This window comes from Micromys minutus, assembly GCF_963924665.1.
Source record: "Micromys minutus genome assembly, chromosome: 12".
Classification (NCBI taxonomy): domain Eukaryota; kingdom Metazoa; phylum Chordata; class Mammalia; order Rodentia; family Muridae; genus Micromys; species Micromys minutus.
In genome coordinates, this window is record NC_137981.1 from 46,384,058 (window position 1) to 46,405,442 (window position 21,385).

Below are 21,385 nucleotides of genomic sequence, written 5' to 3' on the forward strand. Positions count from 1 at the left end.
GGTGTAAAAACCATTTGACCCACCAAAGAGGCCGTGGATGGTTTTATAAGCTTAGGGTTTTCTAAAGTGTGTCTGTGGGAATGTCTTTGAAGGTTAGAAAAAGGGTGGTGGTCCTGGAGTTAAGAGAGTTAAAGGTGGTTGTGAGCTGTCCGACATGGGGACTGGGAACCAAACTCATGTTCTCTGGAAGGGACAGCAGGCACTTTAGATTACTGAACAACCTTTCTGGTGTTCAGACTATTCTGTTTGAAGCCAGCACTGGCTGTCAAACACCTTCAGTACCAGCACAGCCCACTGTTTTTGACTGCTGTGATAATGACTTGGTCAGTCTTGTCACTGGCCTGGTTAGGCGCTTGCATTAATTGGGAACCCCATAACAGAAGTATTAGGAAAGATCTCAACATGGGTTGGAAAGTAGAAATTTCTGGAAATAGCCATCTCCCCCCCCCCCCCCCTATAATTCTTTCTTCAGCAGGAAGTTGAGATATGCCTTTGTACTAAGAGAATTGCCCTGTTTAACCTCGTGAAAAGGATCTCCATAAACGTCTCTGCTTTAGGAGACAGGTCTCACTCTATCCCTGGCGATCCTTCTCCCTTGGCTTCCTAAGTGCCGGATGACAGGTGTACGCCACCATGCCTGGCTTACATATTTATAAATATTTCATAATCACAAATCACCTTGTGAATGATGTACGTGTCGCCTTTGAATAACTGAGCTCTCTTCCTAGAGGTGGATGTAGAGCCCTTCTCGGAGCTTGAGAAAAGCCAGAATACCAAGGGGACCTTTATCGAACCAGTTTTTCAAACGGGTCCCTGTAGGTGGGAGAGGGCTGTGTGAGGGCTGAAAGAGGACAGAGGGACAAGCTGGGGCCCACTTCACCTTCCACTGTTCCAGGAGACTGGGAAGAGTATCATAATCTGTCTTTGATTTTAACCTTGGGAGGTAGCTACCTGGTCCCCCAGAGCCAGGCCTGTGGGAGGCTCCCCATTTACTCGCTCCTTCTGAACCTTTATGAAAAGGCTTTCTGCCCAATTGTAGAAACAGCTTTTCTGCAGCTCTGGGCCATGGGAGACATTGTTAATGCACTGTTTCTTTCCCTAATAGAGCAAGATGGACATCGGGTGCCTGGAGTAGGGGTGATGCCGAGCTCTTTGCCCAGAACAGTGCCTTTTTCCCCCCAGCCCATAGGATAGTTATCTCTTGGTGGACCAGATTCCTGCCCCTTACTATATCCATGGGTTGTAGGGTCTCTAGTATAGCATAAGCACCGCAGTGCACAGAGAAGTGTATATCGGGGACTTTTCATAGAAACACCATGAGAGAAATATCTAATACCTTGTTACACGATGTTTCTTTTCTTACTATAAATATACTTGTAAGAATTTCAGAAAATATAACAATGTGTGCAGAGGGAAAAAAAACTCACTTATTAGATATCCCCAAATGACCACCAATGATATTTTGATATATTGGAAATCTGTCTTTCTTACTGTGACTTACGTATGAATGTGCACACACTAAGGGTATGACACTGGCGTGTTATGTGTATATGCACAAACACCGGGAAGATTTTAATAATTGCAATCACATGCTGTTGGCTGCATCTAGACAATAATGGGTAAAGAAGGTCAGAGAACTGTACCCATCTGTCTCTGTGTCAGGGAGCAGCCTGAACTCAATGGCTGACATGAACATGTGGAGAGCCAACCCAGTTTCATGAATTGACTCTCTTTCTCTGTCTTAGAAAACCAAACGTGGACAGTGGGAGATTTGAAGACCCCGTGTGTGGTCTAGCTCTGCATGCAGAGTGGAGCAAAGCCTTCATCATACTTGGTTGGCTGCTCTGGGAAGCTGAGGCCCTCTGGGTTCCAGGCATCCTTTGGTAGGAGGCCATATTTCTTTGTTCTTTTTCTTGGCTCCTTTGCAGGCTGACTTCGGGTGTAGCAGCCCTTGTAGCGACAGCGAGGAGCTGAGAGAACCCTACGGATTTGTAGGTTGCTGTAATTCTTTTCTCCCTACCAATAGTGGCTCTCCTCTGAGAAACCATGCCTGTGCTCATGGACATTTCATACTCCCCTCTCTGTTTCTTCCTTTTCATGCTTAAAGTCAATATTAAAACTCTTTGGTGCTGGAGAGATGGCTCAGTGGTCAAAAGCACTTCCTGCTCTTCCAGAGGACCTAGGTTCAGTTTCCACATGGTGGCTCACAACCATTCATAATTCTACTTGTCTACTTGTAGGGGATCTGATGCTCTGTCTAGGTACCTGTATGTATATGGTACATGTTCTCAAATAAAACACTCATAAAACTGAAGAGGAGGAGGAGGGGGAGGGGAGGAGGGGGAGGGGAGGAGGAGGAGGGGAGGAGGAGGAGGAGGAGGAGGAGGGGGAAATAGGAAGAAGGAGAGAAAGAAAGAAGTCATCTACCAGTAAATTCTAAATGTGCTTAACTTATTTTTATTTAATTTTTGGGTACACAGTGCCTCTGAAGTATTGCTTGCTTTGGTCCTGTCTGACTGAGGTTCCTGTCCTTGCTGTCAGGGGAGACTAGTTAGGTAGCAATTTGTTTGTGTAACAAAACAATTGAAAGAATCAACTTTAAAAGAGGAAAGGTTTGCCTTGACTTTCTTTTGGAAGTCCCAATCTAGTCTGTAGGCCCCATTGCTTTGGGGCCTGTGGTGAGCTGGTGGTGTGTCAGAGAGGTACCTCTGGAGGTTACTGGGCTTTCTTCTCAGTGACTTATTTTTATTTCATGTGAACTCATGTTTTGCCTGCATGTGTGTCTGTGTGAGGCTGTCAGAGCCCCTGGGAGAAGAGTCACAGACTTTGTGAACTGCGATGTGGTTGCTGGGAATTGAACCCAGCTCCTCTGGAAGAACAGTCAGTGCTCTTAACTACTGAGCCATCTCTCCAGCCTTGTGGTGGACATTTAAGAAGCAGTCTGCAGCACTGGGGACTATTAATGGCCCAAGCTGTAGCAGCTCCAGCTCCCTCTGCTCTTGGTTTGAGAGAAAGTCTATCCTTCTGCTTTATTCTGTCTTCCTGTCCTTCTGTCCAAGGAACTCCATGACACTACACCGTGCAAAGCTGTCTGTCACTGAGGGCCACTCTGTGCTTATCATAGGCCCACAGGAGTTGCTGAGACTTGTGTGCGCATTGTGATGATTTGGTCCGTGTAAAGTGGAGTGATCAGACCCCGGGCTTAGCATCGTCCGTTCCTTAAACAGTGCTCACATGTTTGGTGGGAACCTTGCAGACCATCAGGGATACTTCCAGACAGCTGGAACACTGACTTGACTCACTGTTTCAGGATCCCACAGTTCATCCGTTCTTTCAAACTGCACTTTTCCCTCAGAATTGAGAATTTCTTTTAAAAATATTCCATTGTAAATTTTAAAAATTAAAAAGTTTTTTTTTATATAATATATCTAATTATGGCTTCCTTCCCTCAACTGCTTCCTGCCTCCCCATGTACCCAAGTCCCCATCCTTTCTTGCTTTCTCTTCTCTCTTTTTAGAAAACAGGCTTCTAAAATAATAGTAGTAATAATAATAATAATAATAATAATAATAATAATAATAATAATATAAAGACAAACAGCTGCACAGACACAAAAAGAGCTGAAGACAAAGTATAAGAACACGCGTAGTCACAGACACACACATAGAAATCCCATACAAACCCTAAACTGGAAGCTATAATATATAAGCAAAAAAACCTATAAGGTTAAAAAAAAGCCTCCCCTCCCCCACCCTACACACACACACACACACACACACACACTTCAAGAACATTATATTATCTATTGCTCAGCATGGTTCCTGTCTTTACAAGTGGTTCGTGTGTCCAGTGAGATTCCATTGGAGAATGAACTTTTCCTTTGTAAACAGTTACAGTTGGAGACAGCTTCTGGGTTAGGGATGGGGCTTTGTGTCCACTTCCTCCTTTCACCACTGGGACCCCATCTGACATAGACCTGTGCAGACCCATGCATGCTCTGTGAGTTCATATGGTGTCAGCCCTGTTGTGTCTGGAAGGCCATGCTTTCTTGCTGTTTCCATCTCCTCTGGCTCTTACAATCCTTTCGCCTCCTCTTTCACGGAGTTCCCACAGGAAGGATCAGATGGTCCCTCTCTCCCCACTCCCCCATCAACCCAAAGCCATCTGTTCTATTCCCCCAGTCTCTTACTCTGTGTCTAACCCCAGAGTTACATGGGTTACAGCTCTGCGTGCAGAAACTTAGCAGCTAACATCTGCATGTGTGCAAATATATACCATAGTTCTTTTGGGTCTGGGTTATCTCATTCGGAATCGTTTTTACTAGTTCTATCCCATTTACCTGTGAATTTCATTTTTTTAAAATAGCCGAGTAATAGTCCGTTGTACAAAGAGGTCGCTTCTTCATTATCCGCTCATCCGCTGAGGGACATCTGGGTTGTTTCCAACTTCTGCCTATTATGGAGAGAGCAGCAGTGAATATGGCTGAGCAAGTGTCTCTGTGGTAGGATGAAACATCCCAGAGTGGTACAGCTGGCTCTTGCGGTACATCAGTTCCCACAGCCACACTGCTTTCCCTAGGGACCACACAAGTTGACACTCCCACCAACAATGGATGTGTTTACCCCTAGCTCTGTATTCCCCACCAGCAGGGGATTTATCCATCTGGACCATTCTAACCAGTGTAAGTGAAAATGTCAAGGCAGTTGTCAAATTGTATTTTGATATTTGTTATCCAGTCTTGTCTGTCCACTCCTTCATTTTTTTCTCAGGTGTTTTTTTCCCTCTTGTGCACTTACAATGTAAAATTTGAGTGATTTCATGGACAAACCTGGAATGCAGAGAGAGATTATACCGCTCAAAGCCATCGTAAGCTATTGAGGATTCCAGGATGGGCAGGCCTACATAGGGATCTCCAACAGCCCGGAGGAAAACGCAGTTGCCAACAAAAGAGAACCCACCCAGCAGGCAGCATCATGACGTGGCCTTTCTTTTTACATGTGTTCTTGTTGTATTGTCTTTACAGTCGAAATCAGCTGTCTGCCCTGCCCGCCTGCCTGTGTGGTCTGCCTCTCAAAGTCTTAATCGCAAGTAACAACAAGCTTGGATCACTGCCTGAAGAGATAGGTCAGCTCAAACAGTTAATGGAGTTGGTATGTTACTGATTTCTAAGATGCTCTTGTTTGTTAACCGGCGATAACCGTTCAGGTCCCCTGAAAGACTTTGTTCCAGAAGGATGAGGAGAAAGCCTGTGGTCATCCTCTCCCACTGCTCTAACAAAATACCCGAGACTGGGGATTTTATACAACAGATTGATTATTTAGATCACAGTTTGGAGGCTGAAAAGTATGTGATCTCTTCGGCCACTGCTGAGGGATTTCCTCACTCACAGCTGATAGCATCATGGTGGGAGCAAATCTGTGAGGGAGAAGAGCACATGGCTGGACAGGAAGCCAAGGAGAATGAGGGACCAGTTTTGCTCTTTTATGATGATCCACTCTCATTGGTCCTTATTGGGATCCTGTAAACACTATGATAACCTTGTTAAAGAGCACCCAATCACCTTCCACTAGGCTCCACCCTTTAAAGGATCCCCCTACCTCTTAATGCCACCATAGGCTTCACCCCTTAGGCTGCTCCACCTGTGGTGGTTTGACTATGCTTGACTCAGGGCACGGCACTATTAGGAGGTGTTGCCTTGTTGGAGTAGGTGTGGCCTCGTTGGGGGAAGTGTGTTATTGTGGATCCGGGCTTTAAAACCCTGTCCTAGCTGCCTGGAAATCAGTCTTCTGTTTTCCTTCAGAGGAAGATGTAGAACTCTCAGCTCCTCCTGCACCATGCCTGCCTCGAAGCAGGGTCTGGGATTCTGTAAGGAGTTTGGTATATCTAGAACAGTGGCTGTCTCCAGTTCTGGACACAAACTGTGTGTCCCTTATGCAGTGAACTGATCTTTGCTGGGGGCTCCTGTGTGGTTCCCAGCTCCTGTCCTACACCCACCTTACTAGTGCCACAGTCCTTTGTCCCCCAGACCTGCAAATTACAGTGTCAAGAGGGCCAGCATGTTGTAGAAGCTGTCTAGTCCAAGCTCTCGACCTCCTGATCAAATGATGGAACCCAGGCTAGTGAGACTGTCACATATGGAAGTGTCACTGCCCATGCTACCTTGAGCTGAAACACCCTCATCAGCGGCACTGTCCAGTAGACATCCTAGGCACACACAAAAAATGGGGTTTCATTGTTGAAACATGGCCATGTTCAAACAGTTAAAAGAAACAAGAGGAAGCCCTTGCTATAAGTTATATTTAATTCTTGGTAGGTAAAAATCATGATCCCAGTGTGTATATGAGAGAAAACTATTGAGATGGTTGTGCCCTAGTGTTTGTACTAAGCCTTTCCTACCAAGTCCAGTCTGTATCATGCAGGGGTCATGCACCCCACGTAGGATCAGCCACACACTAGTGCTCAGTGCCAACAGGGCTGAGCCACCACTTTGGTAGGACAGCTCTGCAGCTTTGGTGGGTTCTGTTCTGCTACTCCCTGGGACTGGGCAAGTGTGCTTTTGGTAAAAAGTATTTAAGAGGGGGTTGCATTGGGCTGGTTCCATGGGTAAAGAAACATGTCACCAAGCCTGATACCTTGAACCAGTCCCTTGGACTGACATGGTGGAAGGAGAGAACTGACCCCCATAGTTGTCCTCTGACCTCCACATATGGTCTGTGGCGTTCACAGACACTAAGAACAAAGAAACATATATGGCATTTATTTGTGAAGCAGGCAAAATATACTAATGACGTTATTTAACGTGATACGGTCAGCCTTGATTAAAGGTCATAGACTAAAAAAGATTATTTTCCATCCATCCTCATTTATCTTTGATTTAGCTTTATTTATTTATTTATTTAAAATAGTAGTGTTACTATAGGTAGCCATGTCAGGTCAAATTATTTTTAGTTACCAACTGGGGAGAGAGTTCCCCAGAGAGCCAGATATCATTCTTGAGCAGGAGGCCATTGTTTTTGTAGTTACAGATTACCAGTTTGTGGGGCACTCCCTGGAGTATTCAGCAAACTCACCATTTAAGGCTGGAATGCTGAGGAAACCACTCCGCCCACTGGACTCCAAGCATTGTTTGTTGGCTGTTTCGGAAAAGCCGTTTCAAACGTGTTCACATCAGTGTGTTCTGAATAGAATCATACCCACTTCTAAGTGTGCACGAATATTCCAGAGTGAACGTCCACTTTAGAAACAAAGCCCAAGTACCCCAGCCATCAGAAAGAAAGCAGTTGCTCTTAATTTTGTAAGGAATTCAAGCTGCAGAACAGCGTCTCAGCCTTGCCATCACAAAACAACTACCTTAGGGTCTTAAGACAGACAGTAATGGCAGCCATTGCTCAGCAAGGCCAGTGTCCCACACCTGCATGGCCATCTGCCCACCTAGCCGTCACCAACACCTAGCCATTCTTCTTCTCAGCTTGGATTTTCTATCCGATGCAGGCACTGGTGCAGAGCAGTGGATGGAATCTTAACTCTGTATCTGACCCTTTTGGAGTCACTACTGATAAGACAATCTAGAGCTCTCAGACCCCCTTGCCCACTCTGAATGGCTTCCTCGCCGTCGCTCAGAGGTTATCTTGCAGCTTAGGTGGTGTGTATGGGAAGAGAGAAGAGAGGAGGCTAACATTTACTGAGCGTGCTTCTCTGAGACTGCTGTTACATTTACCCACATCATTTCAGAAAGTCGTAAAATAACCTAGCAAGGCGGGTATCATGTTGCTATGTTATGGTCAAGAGCTGGCTTGGTGGTTACTTACCTAAGGGGATGAAGCTGTGTGTCTGATTAAAGTTCACACTGGTACTGAGCCCAATGGTGCGGAACTTGCTTGGCATGTGTGCCTCTGCAGGTTTCCCTCTTAGAACTACAAAGATAGGTAGGTAGATGAACAGTTTGATTGGTTGATTGAGGATAGATAGATAATAGTTGATGGTTGACTATAATTGAGAGGCTGCAGGTATCTACCTCGTCACCTAGACTGTAGGTGATCATCTTGTTTAGAAAGATTGTGATTTCCTTCTCTGGCATTCCTTAGTTCAGTTTGCTATATGACTCTTATTTAAATGTTTGCAGATGAGCAGGAGACATTCTCCTTGATGGCTCTGGATAAATGGACACATTTGAATGTTTCCTTACAGTAGAACCAGGCCAGGTTGTGGGCATCTGTAGCCCTGTGTAGACTAAATCTTATTTAATTCATTAAAACCTTTGGAACTTGTTGAGAACTCTCTCTGACTAAATCTTATTTAATTAATTAAAACCTTTGGAACTTGTTGAGAACTCTCTCTCTCTCTCTCTCTCTCTCTCTCTCTCTCTCTCTCTGTGTGTGTGTGTGTGTGTGTGTGTGTGTGTGTGTGTGTGTCTGTCTGTGCATATGTGTACGCATGTATTTTCATGCTGATAAATATATTTGAAAGCTAGAGATTAATCTTGGGTGCCTTCCTCAATTGATTCTTCACTCGCATATGGGTCTCTCTGTGTTTGTATATGCAGAAGTGTGGGTATGGCAGTGCATTTATGTGTGTACACATAACATATATGCCTGTTCCCGTGCAGGGGGAGCCAGAGAAGAATGTTCAGGGTTCCCTGTCACTCTCTGCCATGTTCCCAGGACACATCTCTCAGAGAACCTAGAATTTGGTGTATTTCAGCCAGACTGGCTGGACAGCAGCACCCCTGTCGGCCTTCCACTCAGTGCCAGGATGATAGTCACACAGCACCATACCTGGCTTTGACTTTCATTCTGGAGATCTGGCTCAGGCCCTCATAATCCTGCTCCATGTGTTCCTCCTGAGCCCAGACGCCGGCCCTTCTGCCTTATTTTTTGAAGTAGGATCTCTCAATGACTGAGCTAGACTAGCTGTCCAGCAAGCCCCAGGAATCTTCTAGTCCCCCCACCCCAGGGGTGTGGGGGCTGGGATTACAGGCAGCTGCTTCTGTTTCCATCTGTTTTAACATAGTTGCTGAGATACAAACTCAGTGCTCCTATGCTGAGATACAAACTCAGTGCTCCTATAAGGGTTTCACTGGCTGAGGCATCTCTGGAAATGTGGTTCTTTTTCTGCACAATCCTACTGACAGATGAGGTGTGTCTGGTGAGAGGTGCTGTATCGAGGGCATCTGCGAAAACCAGCACGCTGACAGCTCAGTAAAGTTGGGTCTTTTATGAATGAGACCTTTGCCAAGGACCCAGGAATTCCACACTGGTACTGTGTACTGAGTGGCTTGCTGGCCTTGTTTTCTCTCTCTCTCTCTCTCTCTCTCTCTCTCTCTCTCTCTCTCTCTCTCTCTCTCTCTCTCTCTCTCTCTCTCTCTCTCTCTCTCTCTCTCTCCCTCTCCCTCATGTCCTCACCCCACCCACTTACTCCCTTACTGGGTGAGCATCCTGTGTGCCACACAGGAGAACAGAGGGCCGGACTTAGAAGCCTGCCTTAAAAGCCAGAAAGCCCACCAGACTGGATCCAGTCATGCTAGTAGGAAGTTACATTTCCAGGCTCTAACTAGACACACGGGTTTTTACTTTTCAATCACTGGCTGTGTGGAGAATTGGAGCTTAGAGACTTGATGGCCAGCTTCTGAAGAGAGTCCTCCCCCGTGATTTTTTTCCCCCCAGTGTTCCCACCTCTGTGCTAGGTGTGGGATTGTGTGTCTGCTGTAATCATTTGTCCATTAGTGGTCTCTGGAAGTACCTTTGACCTTTCTGGTTTCTGTGGAAAGATGGGAGTTACTCAGGGCCCCTCTGTGGCTTCCATTTCACGAACCGGGAGTGGAGCCTGTGTTTGTGAGTATGCGAAAAGGTCGGGGCATAGGCTCATAATGGAGAGGCAAGGGTGTGAGGAGATCATGTATTACATCAAAGGCTGCTCCTTTGAAGAGTTCAAGCTTAAGTTAAATACACATGTTTTTCTTTTTCCAAGTTCTGACTGTAGGATGTTTTATTACCAAGAAATGAAAATTGACATTGTTGAGTATCACTTAATGTTTTCATTAACTTCTTGGGTAGTCAGTGGATGTTCCCAGTATAGAGAGAAAATCAGAAATACTTCATATTTATTTATTTGTATATGTGTTTATTTATTGATTTATTAGTTTGCGTTTATTTATTGATTCATCTAGTGTGCAGGTTAGGAAACTTTTGGGAACGAGCCCCCTCCTTTGCAGGGGAGAGGTCCCTCCTCCCACCTTGTGGTTTCCAGGTGTCAAGGATTGAACTCAGGTCTCAGGGTTTGCAGCAGGTGACTTTGGGCAGGTGACTGACTCATTACTCTGGTGCTCATCCCTCCTGTGTGCAGACAAAGAGTGAGACACTTGCCTAAGGTTATACAGTGAGACAAACAGAAGGCGCTTCTACAGAGGGGTGTGGTTCTGTGCTGGTTGGAGACCATTGATAATTTGCTTTTGCACCAATTTCCTAAAGACCTAATTTTCTTATAGACATTCTTCTGCTGGTATTATACCATTCTGTCCATCCCTGAGTGTGACTGACGTCATTGTTAGGATCTATACAATAAGGCTGGGTTAGTGGTCCATGAAAAGCTTATGTTTGGGCATTTAAGTTGTTATAACTAGATACGCTTCTCTGTCAGGAAGAATTCAGTCAGCACACATTTGTAACAGTTTCTCGTGATTCTTGTGTTGTGCAGTTGTGATGTTGTAATGTTGAGTGTACAGTGATTCAGTGAAGCTTAGGTGAGTTATTCTCCAGGACATAGTGGCTTGGGGCTAATAGAAAATTCAGAAGAAATTAATTTGGATATTCTAGTAAGTAAATTGGTGTGGAATTTACAGTCTGATACTCTTCGCTAATTGCAGACATGTGAGGCATTGATTGCTATTTATTTTAAGATTAATTTTCTAATCTTAATTATCTTTTCCAAATAATCTTTTCAAAAGCCCTTTGCAAAACTTATTTAAACTAAATTTGTACAGAAATGTTCTAGAGAACGAGGCCATTCTAGAAACATTGCTTGTGCATTTTCAAGCCTGAAACCCCCCCAGGCACGGAGATAATTATTGCTTTCTCACACTCCTTCTGCTAATTAGACACAAGTACCCGTGGGGTTTATTTTTATGAAACTCATAACCTCTTTAAAATTTGGTTAGGCCCAGAGATGCCTGGGAAATAGGATGTGCCCTGTTTTTACCGTATTGAGTATACAGTGGTGAGTAGCCTGTCCCTCCCTTATGTAATAGGTTTTCTTAGGAAATCTATTCCTGTCTTATTATTATATTATAGGATGCCTATTATATTATGGGGGGGCACATAACTAGTAGGAACATAGTATTATTCACATAACTGACCCTTGCCTGCTACTCTTCAAAATCCATACAGGCCTCTGTGCTTGAGTTGGTCCCTAGATGTCTTGTTTCTTAGGTGGGAAAACTGGATGCTTATGAGATGCCGCATTGTCTTATGTGTAGTGAGCACATGCTGACTTTACCAGCATGTGCTTAGATACAGCCTGCAGGGGTTGGGTTTGTTTGTTAAGGTAGCATGTCAGCTGACACTGTCCTCGGGCTGGCCTGGGTTCTATGCTTGCGAGGGCTGTCATGAACCGCTATGACACGGGCCGGGTGCTGATTCGTGATGTAGTCGAGGCATGGAAAGATCCAGTTCTCACCAGAAAGATTTGCTCTTGGACTCTGTGGCTGATCAGAAGTAGACCATCACCTAATTCTGATTCTATGTTCTTGCATGTTTTTGTTTCCGTAGATGTACTGGTGGTGATTTGTTATTTTGTGATTTTTGTTTTAAACATTGGAGGCGTATGTGGCTTTTAATTTTTTGGATCAGGACAAGGGCAGCACCTAAGGTGATACCCCAAACACTCTGTGACCCTAATCTCTCTCCCTTTACCCCCTCCTCGGACAGTTGAAACTAGGAGAGTACAGTGTGTCAGCCACAGCGTGCACACGCTTGATGGACTGCAGTCTCACATGCTGGTACAAGTGGCAGTGTCTGCCTTTGTGAAATAGTGTCTATTGGGGATCACCTGAGGCCAAAGCTGGAGGATGGGGCTGGCTGAAAGCTTATGCCAATGAACAACGGAATGAAGTCTGCATTACAGTAGCTCTGTCTGTCAAGGGTGGATGTGAGGGGGTGGGAGTCGGGGAGAAGGGTAGACAGACAGACGGGTAGATGGATGACAGAGCCAGCCAGAGAACCTTCTGTGCAAGAAGGACGTTCTGGGGATGTGAGAGAAGAAAGCAAAGCCCTGCTGCTTACTAGAGCTGAGAGAAAGACGTGGGGCAGATCATTAGAGCATAGGATAAGAGCTGCCTGTATTTGATGTGGCAGGCGCTGGTTCGAATCTAGGTTAGTGGGGTACTTACTGCAGTCTCAAAGCAAAGACAGAATCCTCATACCTCACAGACTTGCTTCACAAGTGTGTGTGCAGCTGTCTGCCATAGCCGCCTCCCGTGTGACAGCAAGTCCATTTGGAATAGGTTACGGATCCAGTCAGCGTGCCAGAATCTCTCTGTGTAAAAACTCGGTGTGATAGGAAACTAATCTTTCTGAAAGGTGGCTGGTGATTCCTTCTTAATGTCAACGGCACCTGCGTTCCAGGTCCCACACAGCCTCCTTTCCCTGAGCTGTGAGTATTGTGAACTAGTAATATTGTCTTGTAAGTCGTGGGAGTTGAGTTAAGGTCCAAGCACCTAAAAAATCAAGTGACAGAAACAGCTCGAGAGTGCCACTAATGTCTTTTGCGCCCCCAAAGGACCTTGTGAAGCAAACTCCTTTTCTTTACCATTGAGCCCCATTGACTGGGGACCTGGAGACCAGTATAAAAAAGTATTATATAGACTTGTCCAAGCATTTAAGTTCTTCGAGGAGAATTCACATGTGCTGCTTGGGAAAAGACATTTATTATTTCTGTCTGACCCCTCCTTCTGATCCCCCCTTTGCTGTAGGATGTCAGCTGCAACGAGATCACAGCCTTGCCCCAGCAGATAGGCCAGCTGAAGTCTCTACGGGAACTGAATGTTCGAAGAAATTACCTTAAGGTTTTACCACCAGGTAAGGAAGGGGAGGGCAAGGTGAAGAGAATGGGAAACATTACCTTTTTGGTTTACTTTTATGAGGAGTGTTGGGTCTTGTGTATGTGGTGGGGGCGTGCGTGTGCGCACTGGCTGTTACTAATAACTGATGGTTAATAATTAACAATTAATAAATAGTAATACATAATCTCACTGGCAGGTGTCAGAACAGTGATGGTCAAGTTGAAGTTTGAATTGGGGCTAGAACCAAATAACCATTAGTGGGACATACTTTAGTTTTTTAGGGCTCTGTTTAAAGGTCCACAGAGAGGGTAGCTCAGAGGACAAGCAGGTATCGCTTCACTGTTCTGGGTTGTCCATTCCAAGGCCTTTCTCTGTGGCTCACAGATGAGTCCCCCTCCCCCTTATTTGTGTCTGTGTCTTGATCTCTTTTCACTGTTCTATCAGAGGATTCAACCCTCTGTGTTACTGAATTGAAGCCTCATCTCCAAATCCCATTGAATTCTGATGTATTGGTGTTAAGATTTCTATATCCTTATTTTGGGGTATGGGACTTGGCCAGTCCATATAACATGGTGGTGTGAATTCTTTTTGGACAGGCATGTGGTATTCCAGAACGTGAAGCTAACAGTCTGGAGGGGACAATCTTGGTTCTGCAGATTTTGGCTATCAGGATTTGGGGATCTGGGAACACCAGTAGAGAACCCACACTGTTTGCACTCTGCCTCAGTGGGAGAGTGATACCACACCTGAATCCTCTCTGTACTGAGGCCACAGTCACTAGTACCAGTGATGACCCTAAAGCTTTGCATGGACACTTGGTTTCCCCAGTCCTAGCATAGTCAGTCATAGTATCCCCCAGACAGCCCTGTTGTGGGCTTTTGCAGTATGTCCCTGTTGTCCAGGGCACGAGGGTTTAAGCATAAAGACATATTTCCTTAGAAGTTGTAAGTGCTTAAGGGGTCTGGAGTATGTAATAGCTTGGTGTGTAAAATCCTTGCTACATGAGCATAGAAATATGTTAGGATCCCCAGCATTCATATAAAATCCAGATGTGACCCGTAACCCTAGCACCGAGGAGCTGTAGAGATAAACGGATCTCTGGAGCTCACTTGCCAGTCAGCCTGGCCAAACCAGTGGGCACAGGCTCAATGAGAAACTGGCCTAATTAACCGTCAACATGACCTAGCCCAGAATCATTTGAAAAAGCAGTTTTCTTTATCAGGTTTATTGTGGGCATGTATGTGACAGTGCCTTGATTGCTAATTGGTGTAAGACGGTCCATCCCACTGTGGGAGGCACTGTCTCTATGAAGGCGGTGTCCTGGTCTGTATAAGAAAGGCAGCTAGAGGCAGAGAGAGCAAAGCAGCAAGCAGTCTTCCTCCATAGTTTCTGCTTCAGTTCTTACCTTCACCTCTCTCAACAGTGGATTGTGTGACCCGCGCGCGCGCTCGTGCATACACGCGCACACACACACACACACACAGAGAGAGAGAGAGAGAGAGAGAGAGAGAGAGAGAGAGAGAGAGAGAACACAGTAAGCAGCTCAGGAAACAGGGATTATTTTAGATCGTAGTTCCAGTTCATCATGTGGGGAAGTCAAGGTAGGAGGAACTTGAGGCAGTTGGTCCTGTCCACAGCCATGTCCAGAGAGAGAATCAATGTTTCATGCCTGTTTGCTTGCTTATGTAGAGTTCAGTTTCTACATTCATGCATAGCTCACGGACTCCATCAGTAGTGAATGGTGCTGCCCACAGTTCATTGCGTCTGACAATATTATCTAACTTAGGGACGACAATTAAAGCTAACCATTAGAACACACACACACACACACACACACACACACACACACACACACACACAGAGGATTGGGGAAGGCACAGGTCAGGAATGAGTTGATGGGAAGTAGAGTGCCAAACACTTATTTAAAACATACTCTACTTCCCAGAGATAATGTTGATTTCCAAAATATACTTAAAAAATTTGCATCAGTTGTTTGAGAGTTTCATACGACATGAGTTGATCAAATTACTCCCCTTTCCTAATTCTCACTAAATCCAACCCTGCCTCCTGCCCAGCCACCTGTGTGTGTTAGTCACCAGTTTTGTGGTTGTTTAACTCAAGACCAGTTTATGCCACCCAAATATTCTTGGATGTGTGGCCTTCCATAAAGCATGGCTAATTCACCAGGGGCTATACTTTTAGAGAACCCCCCCCCCAATCCCAGCTGCTAACAGTTGCCAGTGACCCCATGGCAGGGAGTGGGATGTCATGGACAGTTTTCACCTTCATGCTGAGATCTGGCCTTGCATTCATGCATCCTGCTGCAAAGGTGAGCCACTCGGCTGTGTGCAGATGCCAATGTTTTCCTACAGGAGTGAGAAGGTGGAGTATATTGTTTCCACTTAGATCTGAGTCTCTCACTCTCTCGGCCTTGGCTATTTGCAGTTCATCCACTGCTTCTCAGATAAGAGTGGAGCGATGTCCTGAACTGTGGCCGTAACGGTCAGTTACCAGGAGTCGGTTTAATACAATGTCAAGTTTTAACAGAACAATAGTAGATTCTACCTTAGGGCCTGTTACCTAACAAGCCATCTCTAACGGCACTACATATAGTTTTCATCTTGTGGGGTTGACTTAACTCCAGTCAGAGAGGGCTTGGTTACGTGAATGATGTCTGAGCCACTAGTACACCAGTGGGCATGTCTTTCCCACTTGCCAGCCCAGGGTTCAGAGCTGGGCGTGGCTGATGTTGACTTGTTTCCCCTGGTAGCTTGCATAGCACTTTCAAGCTCTATGAATGCTAGCCAGTGGGGATGGCACTTCCGGGTCAGCACCAGCTCGATTCCACTGTGTTCTATGACTCACATGTGGCAGGGTCTGAACTGTCTGGTTCTAGAGAGTAACCAAGCACTGGCAACAATGGCCTGTATGTTTGAGAACCATTGGGCTCTTATTGGGCAACAACTCCAGAAGAAGTAATCTATTCTTGGCATTGGTCTTTTGTTTTGTTATCCTTTGGTGTCTAGTATAGGAACATTGTTGTCCCATTAGAGATTATAAGGTCACTCCCTTTCTTTCTCTACATATACACATAGACACACGTAGGAAGCTTCTGCAGTGGCAGATTTCCATATGAGTCTTTTGAAAGGCATCTCAGTGCAAAACAATTCACTTGGAAGCAGTTGGCATCTGGTTCATTTGGCATTTCTTAGTGGCACTTTGAAAGCTGCCTGGTTTTTGCCATCTAGTTACTGCTGGTTCCAGACATGGAAACAGCTCCCAAACCCACGCAGAGGAGTTTTGTAAAATGCACAGTGGGGGGCTCTGGTGTCTGCCCCTGTTTCTCACCTTACGCTGGTTTACATTGAAGGAAGAATTAGAAAATACCTCTGTGTAGGAGTCATTGCCTTATCCGAGGTGATCTCAAATAAGAGCTTTACTTTTTCCGTTCATTACCGCACACACGGTCTCATTTCTTTTGCTTGTATAAAACCATTTTTTCCTAGTTGTAATAAAAACCCAGTAATACTGATGATAACTACAAACAAAATTTTAATTCACAGCACACCTGTACAGTATAACCTTTCAGGCATTAAGAAGCCCCCGCTGCACTTAGGTACCCGAGATAACCATCGTGAGAGTGTCAGAAATGACTGAACCCATTTCCGAAGGGAAAACCTATCACAGGGTCATGTGGCCACAGTGTGGCGCAGGGGAAGAGGGACCACCTGCAGAGCCCAGGTTTCTGTTTTTCTTTTACTGTCTCTTTCACTTTAAGAACACTCTTTTTCCTAAGACAATCGGTTACAACTTACTCTGCCTTTCATAATTATGTACTTTCAAATATGATATTTTAAAATGTACCCAAAGCTAAAACTTAAGTTTATGGGGAACATCATCTTTATTTATTTATTATTTTTAGAAGGAGGAATACCAAGTTTCTTTCTGCCTCAGTCTAGAGAGCCGTGTTGACGAGTGTTGATGGTACCCAGCCCCCATGAGTGACCTATTTACTTAGATTTGTTCTCTTGGGGACTCTCTTCATATGTTTTCAATTTGGGGGGGGGGAATAGAAGTGTGCAGCCTATGTACCTCAGTCAGTTTTGTGTGGCTTTACTACAGGAAGCCGTGCTCTGTTCTTTTAGGACAGGAGGGCAGGGGACTGAAGTTTTTATTTCTTGCCTTTCTCTGACTGGAGAGAGGCATGTGGAATTCCTCCTCCTTGGCTTCCATCTTCTCTTCTTCTCCTCTTCCTTCTTCCTCATTCCCCTTCTTCCTCTGGCTTCTGTGCTCTTTTTCCTCTTCTTTTCCTTCTGTTTCTCTTCCTGTTCTTCTTTCTCCTCTTTGACTACTGCTTCCTGTTTTCCTGCTTCTCCTCATCCTCTTCCTCCTCCTTCCCTTCTTGTCTTCGTTATCTGTTCTGCCCCTTGACCTTTTGTGGGTCAGCCTTGTGAGACTGTCACTCCCTCCTAGACATGGCTGCTGTGAGATTGTAGGGTCTTCCTTCCCCTACACTGCCTGTTGGAACCAAAGGGCAAGGAAGCAGCCATCCATCAAAAGTATCCCTTCTCTGCTAACCTGCAAGTTCTCCACTCCCCCAAGTAGCCAGGCCTTTAGTCACAGTTCAGAGTCTTCATTTTAGTTGGTAAAGAGTTTCTGGGGACACTTACTGTGTAACAGCTATTATCTAGAAAGCCCCCTTTCTTCTAGCAAAGGAACCACACAAACCACGACCCACAGAACACAGGGTCTCATCAAATTTTAGCATTGTTGAGATAGCCTGATTTTGAAGTCGTCCTGCCCTGAGAATTCCCATTCTTCTTAGCTGGTCTATAAACTGTAGCATATTTAGTTTTTGTTGCTGTTGAATTTTTGTGTCAATTGGACACAAGCTACTCGACCTGGGAAGACAGCCTCAACTGAGAAAATGCCTCCGCTTGATTAACTTGTAGGCAAATGTATGGGGCATTTTCCTGATGAATGTTGGATGTGGGGGGCTCCAGCCCACTGTGGGTAGTTCCATCCCTAGGCTGGTGGTCCCAGGTGCTATCAGAAAGCAGGCTGAGCAAGCCAGTAAGCAGCACTCTTCCGTGGTCTCTTCATCACTTCCTGTCCCGACTTACCCTTATAACGGACTATAGGCTGTAAGTGGAAATAAAGCCTTTCCTCACCGGGTTGCTTTTGGTCAGGGTGTTTATCCCAAAAATAGAAATACCAAGCCAGGGTCCTCTTTTCCCTTCCCACCCACTCTCTTGCTTCGAGCTCCACCTTGCACAGTGGCTTCCATAACCCCTCCCTACCCACAGCCCTTGATCAAAACAACCTTTAGGGGTGAGGCCTGAGACTCATGGCTGCCCCCGCTGGGGGCAGTGTGGCAATAGAGATTCCTTGGCATCCCTTTTGAAATATACTTCCTGAGTTTGACCTGTAGAGTCTGACGTGGACTTGCCTTTGAGTCCTGGGAGTTGAGTGTTCTTTTCCCTTCTAGAATTTTGGTCTCAGAATTCGTCTGTTCTGCAAGACTAAGTAATACACTGAGATATGAAAGGTGGAAAGCCCCTGTCATCCCCAAGGCCTTGAGTTCTGAGAAGACGGAGCACTCACCCCAAGGGAGTAGTGTTGGCAGGGCTGAGATAGTGCCTCAGCCACGTAGACAAGGAGAAGGAACTAACTTCTGGTGTTTCTTAAATGCTCCGGGCCTCTTCTTCAAGTCCTCTTCCTATCTAGTTCCTGGCTCTCTTCCATTTTAGGCCAGAAGTATTTGAAGTCTCTATAGTTTTGGCCTTTAACAGCTGCCATACCAAAAGTGCTCGCACTGTTCTGAAGTGACCCCACTGTAGTCACCACCCAGCCCGCTCAGAGATCTGTCACCCTAGGCTCTAGCTTGCCTCAGCCTGGCTTCACTCTACAGATTATGTTTGACTTCATGCCTAGCAGCTGCCAGTGTTGGTTCGGATGCTTGAAATTACTGAGTGTTTACTGTGCCAGTGGGCGGGAACCTCAGGCTAAATGCAACACGGGTTCCTGCGAGTTGAGCTGCGGACAACTTCAAAGGTGATAGAATGAATCCCAGCCAGATGGGATTTATGGGTCCTTCTGGAAAATCTTAAATTAGATAACACTGAGTATGTGTAGGAGGGTAGTAATGGCAACCTCTGACAAAATCAGGAGCCTGTTTTCTGGAACTCTTTCTGGACCTGCGCCAGATCATGAGCATTGGCTAGATAAGGATTTTCTGAATCCCATATCATCCTTAATCAGCAGCGCTTGAGGAAAACGGGGCATAGTAAAGTGCTCCGTGTGGCGTGGCTTGTGCAGTTTCCTTGCTGGAAGAAAATGGGCTCTTTAAGCAATATCAATAGCGTGCATTTCCAGTACAGTTTGTAATGATGGGGTTCCCAGGGGAACGCTCCCTCGTTCAGGGGAATTCTTTCTATGCCATTGAATTTCTAACAGGAGCACAGCTCACTTTTGATTCCGCTAGCCCGTGTTATCTCTAGATACACAGAGAGTTAACTTTTGAGTGTATAGCCACCCGATCTTGCTGTTTTCTGAGGTTTTTTTTTTTTTTTTTTTTTTTTAATTTACCCCCTTTTCTCTCTTCTTTCAGAGCTAGTAGACCTCCCGTTGGTAAAGTTTGACTTTTCCTGCAACAAAGTGCTGGTGATCCCCATCTGCTTCAGGGAGATGAAGCAGCTGCAAGTGCTCCTCCTCGAGAACAACCCTCTGCAGTCCCCTCCAGCTCAGGTGACGATTTGCCTAGAGCCAAGGCCAGGGCTGCACAACAGGGGCACCTATGACTCTGCACAGAGCCCCTGATAGGATTCTCTGCACACCCGAAGCTGCACTAGACATGGCGGGGGCTAGTCAGCATCCCTCCCCCCCACTCCACCGCTGACCACACTGTGAAACTTTCAGTAAATCTGACTGATAAGTTGCCTGAGTTGGTATCACATCTGTTCTCACATCTGTCACTGCTTTTGAACCATCCACGGGCAGAGTTACAGGTCTGATAACATCCCTCTCAGTGGCACATCTGAAGGTTGTCATAGACTGTATGGCCCACACAGGGGGTTATGTGTTCCTTAGTTGAACATTAGCTGGGAGAACAGAATTTAAACATCTTAAAATATGATTATTGACATCTTTGAGACAGGAATCAAGCTCAGCATAAAACTATGAAAACACTACACAGTATGACTGAAAGTACTTTACAGTTTATTTTCTTTGTAGATAAGGTAATAACTTATTAAATCTACGATTGCCTTTTACACTCTCAGTTGCTGTCTGTGAACTTGAAGATAATTATGCTTTTTTTCTATCTTTTGTAGTTAGTCTATTACCAATGCTGTCTGATATACACACACACACACGTTTTACACTCTTTTCACTTCAAAATGTTTTGGTCAGAATTTAGTAGTTTCAAAAGGTTACGGATTTCTTGAGCATGATTTTCTGCTCAAAATGGAACTTGGAGGAAACAGCCCCAAGGATTCTTGTATATTTAGTGTTCATTGCTGGTGTTGCTCCTCATGACATTCTAAAGGTGACACTGCCAGGGACCTGGAACTTACATCTTGTTTTGTCACACTGAGAAATAAATCCGAATCTCCGACTTCTCCGCAGATTTGCACGAAAGGAAAAGTACACATATTTAAGTACCTGAGCATACAGGCATGCCAGATTAAGACAGCCGACTCCCTGTACCTCCCCACCATAGAGAGACCCCATTTACACCAGCACGTGGAAGACAGGTGAGTTAACGCCCTTCACTGCAGCTGCCCTGGTAACCTGACGTCAGGGCCCGTACGCTCCATTCTCGTGACCCACACTTAGGACTTGGCAGTTGGAGAAAATAATGGCATATAGAAAGTTGAGTCTATGGAGTCTCTAATCCCTCTAATGTACCCTCTCCTCGTCAATAATCAGTGCTTCCTGAGCGTGTGTGGCTGCTTCTAAGTAGGATCTGTAATGGATCTATGCTTACACAGTTAGCACAGCTCTATCAAACTCTATTGTAACAATTACTACGTTTTGAGAACTGTTCTCTTGAAGCTGCACGTAGCCGCTTGCTCCTGTGATCCTGGTTCTTAGGAGACAGGGTCAGGAGGGTCATGGATTTGAGGCCAGCCTGAGATGTCTGTCTAGCAAGATCCTATCTCAGACTTGCTGTTCTTGGCTGAAAGACTGTGTCAAGCTGAAACATGTTAAGGGTTATCAATTCTCTGTGTACCTGCTTCCTGTTGGCTGTATCTTAACACTGTTGGGATCTTCACGCTTGGGTTTTTAAAATGTAGTGTAGATAATTCGATGTTTTTTTTTTCCTTCCCC

At 45.3% G+C, this 21,385-nt stretch overlaps 1 protein-coding gene across 1 annotated transcript in view; it reads left to right on the forward strand.

Moving 5' to 3' along the window:
- The window catches only part of LRCH1 (leucine rich repeats and calponin homology domain containing 1), a 170,488-nt gene that overhangs the window by 94,730 nt on the left and 54,373 nt on the right, over nucleotides 1-21,385 (forward strand). The window contains exons 3-6 of the mRNA XM_080925909.1: nucleotides 5,024-5,150; nucleotides 12,965-13,070; nucleotides 19,665-19,801; nucleotides 20,681-20,808. Coding sequence (XP_080782035.1) covers nucleotides 5,024-5,150; nucleotides 12,965-13,070; nucleotides 19,665-19,801; nucleotides 20,681-20,808 — 498 coding nt within the window. The remainder of the gene's footprint in view (nucleotides 1-5,023; nucleotides 5,151-12,964; nucleotides 13,071-19,664; nucleotides 19,802-20,680; nucleotides 20,809-21,385) is intronic.